Here is a 12,217-nt window from a genome sequence, read left to right as displayed (position 1 = left end):
AAATAAATAAAAAATTATTAGACATACCTAAGTATGGCCTATCAAAGGTCACATTTTTTTGAAAATGGCCATGAATTATTTAGACATTGTTATCAAGTACAGAAGACTGAAAGAGGATTTAAATGCGAAGAGATCTCATAAGCAAATAAGGGTAGCACCCCTAGTCTTAACCTCGATGTAATACGTCAACATCTCGAAAGGTCTCAATTGGAATATAAACCCTCATTGAAGGGCCTCGAATCCTATATTTAGATACTGTATTTTTTTCAGTCCGTGTGCTTGTCCTAAGTCTAAACTTAGATGTGTACGTATAGAAACTAGAGTTGCTGTGTTTTAGCTATGATTACTCTCAAGCTCATAGCTACTGCTTAGGTTTCGGGTTTCTTATTAGAACACCCGATCAGCAAGGTTAGCTAAGGTGTCGCTCTGCTATCGTAAGTAAATACTAGTAGAAACGTAGTACTAGTAAAACATGCATGAAAACTAGGTACATTTCAAAATCTACGAAAATACTTAACTAAATGGTAGCGTGTTGAAATGTCATGCTGTCGATCCATCTAGATTTGATATAGCGAGTTCCTTCATAACTCTGAAAGACGTAGAAAGGTGGTTCCTTAAATCTGACATTCGGTCTAACTAAGGGGAAACCTATTGTTCAGAAAACTATAGACACGATCACTTAAGGCGCTAAAATACTTGTACTTACCTGCATCCGGTTAGACTAGAAAATGACTGGGCATAAAAAGGCTAAGCAGATGATGATGACTTCTAAATAAATCGCAGATGTAAGCCTTATGGATAGGTATACAAAGAAAAAAAGAAAAATAGAGTAATAAAGAAAATACTTACCACTGGAGGTAGTTGCACCATTGGTGTCTGTAACAATATATTTTCATAATGAGAAACAAGTATTCTGGTACTTACCACATTTTAAAAACATTGAATCCTTACATAAGAGATTATTTAAACGAAACGATTATTAAAAGAGGATTTTAGTAAGTGATTACAGGGCCCCATTATTTATGTTGAATTCATAATTTTATAAAAAACAGTAAAACTACAGAATAGTGCAAAACTATGCTATCATAATTCCTGCTAATTCTTGTCTATACAAGCAAGTGTAAGTATTTCAAAATTACAAGTAGATACCTATAGGACATAAATGCAATATGTCATCACTATGTACACAAACATCACCTACATAATATTCAATAACCTCTCAAGATAAGATTACCTTAAACTTTATCAATACATTTAAATAAAACACCTAAGTACCTATCTACATGCAAAAAAAAAACTGGGTCGAAATATAATCTATCAAACTGAAAACTGTGTTCCAAAACGATCTTAAAAAACCTTGACCTCTCAATAAAATTGATAACTTTTAACACATACACAAATAACTCACATATATACATACATACCTAATTTTTTTATATACTTACAAAGAGCTCTTTAACGCTCCCATTAATAAATAAATACGTCATTCGTTCACATTGAAAAAGCTACTAACATACTGCGGCTTTCCTTGAAATCATTATTTCGCTAAGTTAATGTTTGTACCTGCGTCATCAAGTAGCCTAGGTTAATTTAGTAAGCAAGGTTTCGGACCTTTAGAAATGTCTCAAGGTGATCCGGAATCAGGTCAGTAGTTATATGACACACCCATGTCTGGTAAGCTGTGGGATTGTTCGAAAGAATTACCGCGGCCCTGGAACATGAAGATCTCCAGAAGGAACGTGAATGATGACGAACCTCATAATAAAACCAGTGTCTAGAAGGCATTGCATAAGTAATGGTTCTTTAAACCAAACAGACAGACATGTGTTGCTAGGGAGTTTGTTGCGCCACTTCTTCTTCCCAGCTATAACAGTTTTTATGTATTTTTTGACGTTCAAAAAGTGCTGATTTTGAACTTGATTAAATGATTTTGATCAACTACTGCAATACTTGGTTGGTAGCATTAGTCAATCCATGTCAGAGGTTTGATCTTTGTAATGTGCGTACTACCATTTACCTTCATACTGATTTATGAGCCCAAACAAATATAAATATATGATAAATGAAGTACATACCCTAATTTTGTGATCGTGTAAATTCATTTTCGGTGTATCCGCTGAAAATGGTTCGACACACGGACAAACTGATTAATATTCTACATACATGATAATAAATAGGTAGTTTATAGATAGTTCAGTTGTTTTTGTTTGCCTGCGTTATCTGTGCCAGAGATAGGCTGTACTGTAAATACAGATAACCACAACTCGTGGAGATAATGACTAAAATCGGAAATACTAGTTTGTTGTGCTGGTTTTCTTGCAAAAAAAAACTTTGTGGTGAAATTAGGCTAAAATACTACGCTGGGACTGTAGGATTGGTCGAAAGAGGTGGGTACTCAAATGGCCTTTGAACCGAGGACTCCAGACATGGTTGGGTTTTAGTCAGAAAGAGTATGATACTCCCTGCTCTCACGAAAGGGGTTGTTTGATGATTCAAGATTGGGTGGTCATATTAAAGGATTTACTGTGGGAGTCAAGTTTAAAGATATGTGTAGATAATGCAAACTGTTAGCTGAAATAAGAGTGAGTTATGGTGACATGGTGCAACTGTTTTGTCTTAATATGTTTTTTTCTATGATTTGACTATACATTGGTGTTATTGTATGTATATATGAGCTGCATTTAAATGATTTTGTTACCTATATAAAATATCCATTAAGCACTGTCTAGATTAAAGGAATACTTCAGGAGAACGCTCTGAAGTGGTACCTAGGAAAGATTTGTAGGTTGCATAATCAGCTGGTTAAACATCCAGATATTTGTAATCTATTCATATAAATTGGTGTTATGTTATAAGATTTTCTGTATGTATCTTAGTTGGCAAGCCTTAATAAATAAATAAAATAAATAACGATATTTTTTCCATTTCTACAAACTAAAATGGTTTAAATAGGTATAATTTCCTTTTAAAAGTCATGCCACCCAAGTATATCACTCGTACACGTCCCAAAAAGATAAGAAAAGAATGAAGATTTGACCAACATTAACTTTAAGAATAACCAAGCTTTGATACTCTTAATCTCTTGTTTATATGCTTATAAAATTGTAACAATAAATATTAAGATAAAATGCCTTTATCTTGACCATAGGCAATACCTACGAAAATAAAAATTATTTTGTTGTTTCTCTCTAAAAAGTATCTATCTATAAACTCTACTCATACAACTCAAAAATATTGGTTACTAGCCGTTTTTCCGCGGTTTCACTCGCTTCCCGTAGGAACTACCTACTGCCCGTATCGTACCGAGAAATATAGCCTATGTCACTCTGGGAGAGTGTAGTTTTCATCATCATCATCCGAGCCTTTTCCGCTTTCGAACAGTAAAATAAATTTTCAAATCGTTTTAGTAGTTTCGGAGCTTTTAGGGTCAGGGTGCAAAAAAACAAAAAGTAAAGATAGTATAGATGAGAGTGAAGTGAAGCAATAGAGGGTGCACCTACACAGCTGGCTGATCTCCTTGTATGAGAACAGTAATATTTTTTTTAATTTAGGAACGCAATCAGTTACATAAAAAAAATTTAAATCTCTCTTCCAAAAACAAAAGACAATCAACATTAAATTAATCTCAATAAAGGTAATGTCGCCATATTTATAAAATAACATTGGGCTGTATCGATCGCTATATGTTACCAATCGATTTTCTTGTTTATAATAATCGTTGAAAGCGATCGGTTATTTATCGATACGGGCTTGTATTGTTTAGATTTTCGCTCCTCTCGCTTTATCGAGGTTTACTTTCGTTAAAATTGTTTTTTATAAACATCTTGGGTGGTGAACGGATTTCTTTTTAATTGTTATTGTTAATCGATAAAGGTAAGTTAGCTGCGCTTGTGGTTTTAATGACTATAAATAAATTGTTTTGAGTTCGGCACGTTATTTAATCAGCTAGCTATTCTCCGCGGTTAAAACCGCATTCCGAGAGAGATTCTTCCAGCACCCAAATAAAAACTAGTCTTTATTTTTTCTTAGGCTTAAGCCTACCTATGTACCAAATTTCATTTCCATAAGATCAGTAGTTTTGGTGTAAAAGCTCAACAGACAACAGAGGCAGATGAAGACGATATAAAAGTCGGAAATAAAACACCAAAACACTAATTAAATACTACAATAAATAAACAGGCAACAAAGGCAGCAGACATAGATGTTCTCATGACTAAATTCATTTCTGGGAATCCCAAGCAAAGCTCATTAGACTTAGAACCAATATTTAACTTAGAAATAACGGACAGAGGTGTGGCTTGTGAAGATAATATGACCAAACATGAGCCTTGGATCGATATGCAAGGTTAAGGTGAAGAAGGCTAGGTAAGTAGATAGTTGGTTAAAGTTGGGAGGAAGGAAGAAAATACATATATGGAAGGTCTTGGAGGCATTATTTTGAAAAATCTGGAGATGTTTCGGGTTTGCCTTCGTAAGATTATTAATGGTTGCGGAATCGAATGTGATAAGGTATTTTTTGATTGCATCGTGTAGAATAAATGACATAAAATATTTTGTGCACGATAGGTACCCCTATTTCAATTTGAACCCTTTTAAAGATAATAACTTTCGAATTGATTTACGAGCAGTTATTACAAATAGGCAGATAATTACTTACTACTTAAGAAAAGAAAGTAATTATGTAAATACAAGAATCCTGACAAAGTAATACCTAAGTTCTAATAATTATTTGTTTTAGTGGCAAAATTGGTCAAAAATGCATGAAAGTTAAAGCTTATTTTTCCATAAAAATTGCTATTGGTATTATTAAAATAAAATTATTTTAAGGCCTAAGAGGGGTGGAACATCAAAATATGTTTTGAATCCAAAAACGCACTTTCATTGGATGACATAGCAAAATTGGAGGAAGTTATGAAAGGCCTTTTGATAACTTGAATATCAAGATTTAAATTATGTTTTTGAAAGTCTTGTTAAAATTGATGCCTTTGTCGATGAAATTGATTAGAAGGTATATAAAGAAAGCTCGATCAAAACACATTTTTCAGGTCAATTTTTCTGAAAAATATGTAAGTAGATTTTACTATTAAAGAAAATGCATTATGAAACATAAGTACTGCTATTTTTATTATCTAACTTTTACTATCCACGATTAAATCCGCGTTCCTACGGAACTTCTTTCCGCAGTCGGATAAAATGTAGCCTATGTAATTTCTAAGACCTTAGACTGTCTTTTAAATTGATTTAGTAGTTTTAGCGTGAAAGCTACTAGAAAGGATTCTGCGTAAGTAATGTAACTAGTTTTGTTGGACATTTTATATTTTTTATAATGTAAAATGTACCTTCTAAGCAATAAATAAATAAATAAATAAATAAATAAAATAAATTCATAATACTCTTAATAATTATGATGGTCAGAAGAAAGTTTGCATGAGCTTTTTCACCATATTTATATGTATAGAAAATAAACACATATTTATATGTACGCATTATGTAAGTGTTACGTATTAATAAGGCTTTTAATAATGGAAAATACTCTTAAATAAATGTTTTCCTTGCGATTTTAAAATAGATATAAACTTAATCAGTCTCAAAATTAGAATATGATTTGCTATGAATATATATGACGTTTTCCATAGATTAATGTGACAATTTTAGCTCGTCCTCTACCTTATGACGTACAATCATTAATTAAGTTAAAAATTAATATTTAAGTGAAAACATACTGCTTAATAACGACACGCAGTCGAAGTATCATGTAATAAATAATGTAAATTAAACATAGTTTTCAAGTACCTGCTAATTCTAAGTTATGTGGCAGGATTTTCCATACATATATACAAATACATGGAGACAAATATGGTTCAAAACTAACAAATTATTTAGACAGGGTCCCGTTATTTCTCAAGTCGCAACATCTCGCTAACTATCACGTTAGACGAAACTAAGGTGCCAAAATTACTAAAGAGAAAGATAAACAAAACTTGTATCGTTTTTAAGATAAAGGTATTTGTCGCTAAGCATATAATATTATCAGGAAACTTATTCAAAGAAAGAAGATCATCATCAGCCTATCGCAGTCCACTGCTGGACATAGGCCTCTCCAAGTGCACGCCACTGAGATCGATTTTCGGCTTCTCGCATCCAGCTCCTGCCAGCCGTCTTGCGCAAGTCATCACTCCACCGTGCCTGAGGACGTCCTACACTACGTTTGCCGAGGCGCGGTCTCCACTCTAGAACTCGTTTACCCCAACGGTTATCGGTTCTTCGGCTAATATGGCCAGCCCACTGCCACTTCAGCTTGCTGATTCGATAGGCTATGTCGATGACCTTGGTTCTCTGACGGATTACCTCATTTCTGATGCGATCCCTCAGAGAAACGCCGAGCATAGCCCTTTCCATAGCCCGCTGAGCGACTTTAAACTTGTGGACCAGCCGTACCGTCAGTGTCCACGTTTCGGCTCCGTAAGTCATGACAGGTAGGACGCACTGATTAAAGACTTTTGTCTTTAGGCACTGTGGGATCGACGATGTTAGGACTCGACGTAGCTTCCCAAATGCAGCCCAACCCAACTGAATTCTCCTATTCACCTCGTCCTCAAAGTTGTTTCTACCTAACTGCAATGTCTGCCCGAGGTATACATATTTCCGAACAACTTCGAGAACGGCGCCGTGTATCGCAATCGGTTCCGGTAGAACATGTTCATTGAACATGACCTTGGTTTTGTCCAAGTTCATCCGTAGGCCGATGCGTAGAGAAGATTCAGCCAGGTCGTTCAGCATCTGTTGTAGGTCCTGCAGCGTTTCCGCCATGATGACGATATCGTCAGCAAATCGCAAGTGAGAGATGTGTTCGCCATTGATGTTGATGCCGCGTCCTTTCCAGTTCAGCGTTTTGAACATATCCTCCATTGCATTAGTGAACAGTTTCGGGGAAATAACATCCCCTTGTCTCACTCCTCGATGCAACGGTATGGGCCTTGTTTGCTGATTCTGTACTTGGACGGACATTGTAGCGGCTTCGTAGAGACATCTCATCACTTGGATGTATCGCCAATCTACTTGACAACGCTGCAGGGACTCCAGAACAGACCAGATTTCAACCGAGTCAAAGGCCTTCTCATAGTCCACAAATGCTAGACACAGGGGCTGATTATACTCTTCGGTCTTCTGTATAATCTGCCGCACTGTGTGGATGTGGTCTATAGTGCCGTATCCGCTCCGAAACCCAGCCTGCTCCGGTGGTTGGAATTCGTCGAGTCTTCGCGCAAGTCGGTTCGTGATCACTCTTGAGAACAGCTTATATACGTGGCTTAGGAGGGAAATGGGTCGATAGTTCTTCAACTGGGTTTTGTCTCCCTTTTTGAAGAACAGGACGACAACACTCCTACTCCACGCCTCTGGAGTTCTCCCTTCAAACAGGACGGCATTAAAAAGCTTCTGGAGCTCCCCCAGTACGGGCTTACCTCCTGCTTTTAAAAGCTCTGTTGTAATGCCATCCTCGCCAGGGGCTTTTCCATTTTTGAGCTGTCTCAGAGCGATCTCGATTTCGCCACTGCTGACTTCTGGCAGGTCTTCGGTGAAATGGCGTGTTAATGTGGCTCTAGAATCCTCATTTCCGGGATCAGGTCGAGATGCATGCGATGCGTATAACCGGCCATAGAAATTTTCCACTTCCGAAAGGACTGCCGGCACCGAAGAAACGACTTCTCCACTTGTTGTGGTCAGCTTCGTCAAGTGGCTTCTTCCAAGAGATTGTACGAACACCTTTGACCCCCGATTCAGCTCAATTGCTCTTTCAATGTCAAGAGTATTGGAGCACCGGAGGTCGCGTCGTACGTGCTTGTTGATCTCTTGGTTTAGAGCCCGCTTAGCTGACGAAGTGACAGGCGGGTTTTCACGTCGTTTCTTCATAAGCCCTAATGTCTCTTCCGAAAGCTTCGATTTCTTGCCCTTACGCTGCATGTTACAGAATCTCGAACCTTCCTCCCTGAGAATCCGAACCACATATTCGTGGTTCTGGTTAACGTCTGTTGTGGTTTCCACGGCGGCAAATCGGTTCTCCAGATTTGACTGGAACGTTTCGGATCCTGTCATGGTTTGGAGCAGTGTTGGTCGGAGCCTGGCCTTCATCAGACGGAAACGTTCGGCCTTGAAGTTGATATTCAGAGAGCCTCGGACAAGTCGGTGATCGCTACCGGTATTAAACCTATTGATCACGGAGACGTCTCTGAATATGTGCTTCTTGTTCGTCATGATGAAGTCAATCTCATTTTTAGTCATAGTGTCGGGGCTTTGCCACGTCCACTTCCTTTGGGGCTGCTTTTTGAAAAAGGAGTTCATCAAAAAGAGCCCCTCGCGTTCAAGGAAGTTGACGAGCATTTGCCCCCTATGATTCCTGCTTCCAAATCCATGGGATCCTACTGCCGATTCGCCGCAAATCTGTACTCCCACTTTAGCGTTAAAGTCCCCCATGACAACGGTGTAATGGGTCTTTGTAGTGAAGTGGAGGGCCCTTGATATATCATCAAACATATCCTCCACTTCATCGTCTGAATGTGTCGAGGTCGGTGCGTACACTTGCACTACCTTGAGGCTATACCTGTCGGTGAGCTTTATGATAAGGTACGCTACCCTGTTCGACACACTAGACACCTCCACAACGTTATCAGCTAGGGACTTATTAACCAGAAACCCAACGCCACCTTGGGATTGTTGGTCTCCCTCTCGGAAGTACATTAGGTGACCTGATTCGAGGGTTATGGTGTCCTCCCCCTCTCTTCGAACTTCACATAACCCTAATATGTGCCACCTAATCTTCCCAAGTTCCACCTCGAGTTGCGCCAGATGCGAGTCAAGCCGTAGCGTGCGGCCGTTGTACGTCGCAAGAGTCAGTTGTGTTTGGTGGCCTCCCGTAACCCGGAGATTCTTCGCACCCCCTGTCCCACCGTAACCACGGTCGCCACCGTGACCGGGAATAGCGGGACTGCCGGGAACTAGGGGCCGTGGCTTTTTTGTTCTGCACATTAGAGGAATATAGCCTACTGCTATCACGCTGGCCAGACGGGTTGATAGAGGGTTTTTTTCCGAGTTTTCCTTCTCTCGCACTGGTGTTCGGTGCAATTTTCTCCATTAGTCGACTTCTACGACACCCACTGGAAGAAGGGGGTAGCGACATGTGTATTCTTAAGCCGTCGCTACACGGCTAAGAAAGAAGATAAATTCTAACAATTAAAAATAAGTGAAACACTGTTATGTAAATCACTTCAACTTTCATTAAACAAACATTACTAAAACCCCATAAAATATGAAAGCACTAACTCACCGCTTCATCTAAGTTGTCACCATAGTCTTCATCCCTTTGGAGACACATCCAGAAAACACTGATCCCAGATCACTTCACTTCATAAAACAATAAAAGTGTATTGGACCTAGCGCGATGCCCTGCGGCACGCCACTTCAGTACTCTCGAACAGACTGACGCAGGCCAGCCTCGATGTTTTGAATACAATCTGTAACAGAAAAAAAAACAATAATAAACTTTACTTGCAAGTAGTTTTATGTTTGTGTATTGTGGGGAGAGAGTACACGTTGTTGGGGCTGTCGAAGGCTTGAGAAGAATTCTTTATTTACACCGACACAATTTCTCTGGGACTTTTCGATTCTAAAGTAGAAAATAAATCAAATAAAAACGTGTATATTCAGTATCTCCAAGCATGTGGGAAACCATGATCAAATCATTAGTAATTTGATTGAAATTTACACATATTTAGTGGATGTCTCGTCTAAATTATTCCATCGATCTAGAACAATGGGTGTGTGACATTACGATAGTACTACGCCCTACTATAAACTCACACGATAGTTATCCATATATGTTTGTATCTGATACACATCTATCTTGGAAATATCATCTTAGTTTAAGCGAGAAATTGACGAAGACGGTTTGGACCACAGTAGTTACATATATTATGCAAAGTAATTGATGTTCCTATTTTTTATTAATACTACTTATGCGGGATTGCCGAAATTTTTGATACTGCGTCTACTTAATAATGCAATATTAAGAGCAAAAATACCAACATCTCCGCAGCTGTACTCCGTCACTTCTAACATTCACCTACTGTGTTCTACAATAGTTTTACACAAACAATAAGTAGTATTTTTAAATATTGCCTGGCAATCTTTGCCTATGACTAATTTCTAGACGGGCCATAACATAACACATACAAGCTTCAACAACCAACCGGAAATTAAACCTTATTTCAATGGTGATAAAGTTGATATTGATTCTAAAGATGATGTGTTATAAGACGTTTCGTGTTTAGAAGAACAATTGGTTGTAAAATGACACCTGAAGGCGACACTAGTCTGAAAGAAAATATTTTGTTTCTATGGTCAGTCTAGCTAAGCAAAACATTTTTGTTAATATCCTATTTCATAAACATTAGGGTACTAGCCATAGAAAAATGCAGACCTACGTCGCGTCGAATATTTACCAGTATAATATTTAAAGCAATATGCGGCACGTCTGAGGTAAGTCCTACGCGACAAGGTCTATGTTTCTAGTTTATACATATTTAGTTAAAGTTAGTATGTCTCTCCAACCAACCACGGGGAACAGCTAGTATATGATAAATGTAGTGAAGAATTCAAATCGTTTTAGTATGTTATCTATACACTACGAAAAAAATAAGAATTTCAACTCTCATCAAATATCTTTACCGCTCTGAAATCAACTACTTATTTAATGGCTAGATATCATTGGCAAAATAAATTGTGACAAAAATATAATTTTTAACCGTCTTACCAAAAAGGAGTTTTAATTCAATACATCAATCTGGATGTTTGTATTTCTTACTGATCAATTTAAAAGAACTAGGTAAATATCTAGTAACTTTGTAACGTCTTTGTCAATAGACACAGACGGACATCTGACTGATCAAAATGTTGATCTGACCCTTCAGGTTCCTCATAATGGAGCAGTACCTAAACAACTTACCGATTTTCTTCGACCCTACCAACAATATTTACTAGACAAGACTGAATTAAATGCTTTCAATTTGAACAAAAAGACCCCTTGCTGGTAGCATAAAAGGATAGATTAAGAATTCTACATCTGGGACTTTACATTTGATACCCAGATTTGGATTGTAAAGAATGGTATAACCTTGGTTTTATAAGCCGTTAGCATATACCTAGGTACCAAAGGACAGGTACATCAACCATTAAAATAGGTCTCAATACGAATAAAATATATATAAATGAAATAGCAGAAGATAATTTGTACAACTAAACGGTTCGTGAAGGATAGTAATAGTAGTAGATTGTAAATTTAAAATAATACCAATAGAAAATTACACAGTGTGATGAAATATTCGATAAATAGCAACATAAATTATTATTGAAAATGATACTAAAGGAGCGCCACTGCCTGAAAGTACCTAGGTATACGAGTACATGGGTAGTATGATTCAAAATAAGATTTATCTAGTTGCCTAGTTATTACTCATTTGCCGATAACAACAAGCACCCGAGTTGTAAATATACCTAACATCTTACTTGCATTTCATCTTTATAAACATCTTTCATTTATTGCTAAGTTTTGATTCGTTTATGTGTAAACAAGCGCCCATAAAGTTATCTAAAACTATTAATAAAAATTGAAATCAGCGCCATCTCTGAGCTGAGTTTTAGAACTAAATAGTCTCGTAGTTCGCTAGAATATGTTGTAACAGCGCCATCTAGGGTAAATAACCTGTAGTGTTTTTTTCGAGGCGACGTCACGCCTGTTGCATACGATCAACCAATTGTTTACACAATACAAAAGACCCCTTGTTTGTTTTTCGCTAGACGTTTCCTGGTTTGTTTTGTGTGTGAATATGTGTTTGTGTGTGTGTTCGTATGTTTTCACAGCCGGCTCTGTGTGTTCGAGGACGGTACACAAAATGTTGTTGTTTGCACGGCCCGAGTAGGTAATAAATTCTGTCTGACTTACGTACGGATATTTTTATGCTTTAAATATTACGATGCATGTGCTCACCGCAGTAAGATCAAACTAGAGATAACAGTTAGAATTAAGATTGTTAGAGGTTGTGAAAGGAAACATTACTATTGTAATGGCGACATGTCATAACATAATGCATTATTGTTAACTATAGTTGATCTAGTTACATATAACAAAGTGACTGTATCGCATGCCTAGTTATGACGAGTAATC

At 37.5% G+C, this 12,217-nt stretch overlaps 1 protein-coding gene across 6 annotated transcripts in view; it reads right to left on the bottom strand.

The window, feature by feature from the left end:
• The window catches only part of LOC124642602 (forkhead box protein P1), a 64,944-nt gene that overhangs the window by 39,909 nt on the left and 12,818 nt on the right, over positions 1 to 12,217 (bottom strand). For 5 of the 6 annotated variants that reach the window (XM_047181083.1, XM_047181084.1, XM_047181085.1 and 2 more), the window contains exons 2-3: positions 9,323 to 9,509; positions 850 to 876 (exon numbers count right to left, since the gene is read on the bottom strand). In XM_047181083.1, coding sequence (XP_047037039.1) covers positions 850 to 876; positions 9,323 to 9,370 — 75 coding nt within the window. In that variant the 5' untranslated portion in view covers positions 9,371 to 9,509. The remainder of the gene's footprint in view (positions 1 to 849; positions 877 to 9,322; positions 9,510 to 12,217) is intronic. The other variant, XM_047181088.1, reaches the window with a different exon arrangement.

This window comes from Helicoverpa zea, chromosome 25, assembly GCF_022581195.2.
Source record: "Helicoverpa zea isolate HzStark_Cry1AcR chromosome 25, ilHelZeax1.1, whole genome shotgun sequence".
Lineage (NCBI taxonomy): Eukaryota > Metazoa > Arthropoda > Insecta > Lepidoptera > Noctuidae > Helicoverpa > Helicoverpa zea.
The sequence above is the reverse complement of the archived record's forward strand: the minus strand, read 5'-3'. Positions and strand labels throughout refer to the sequence as shown.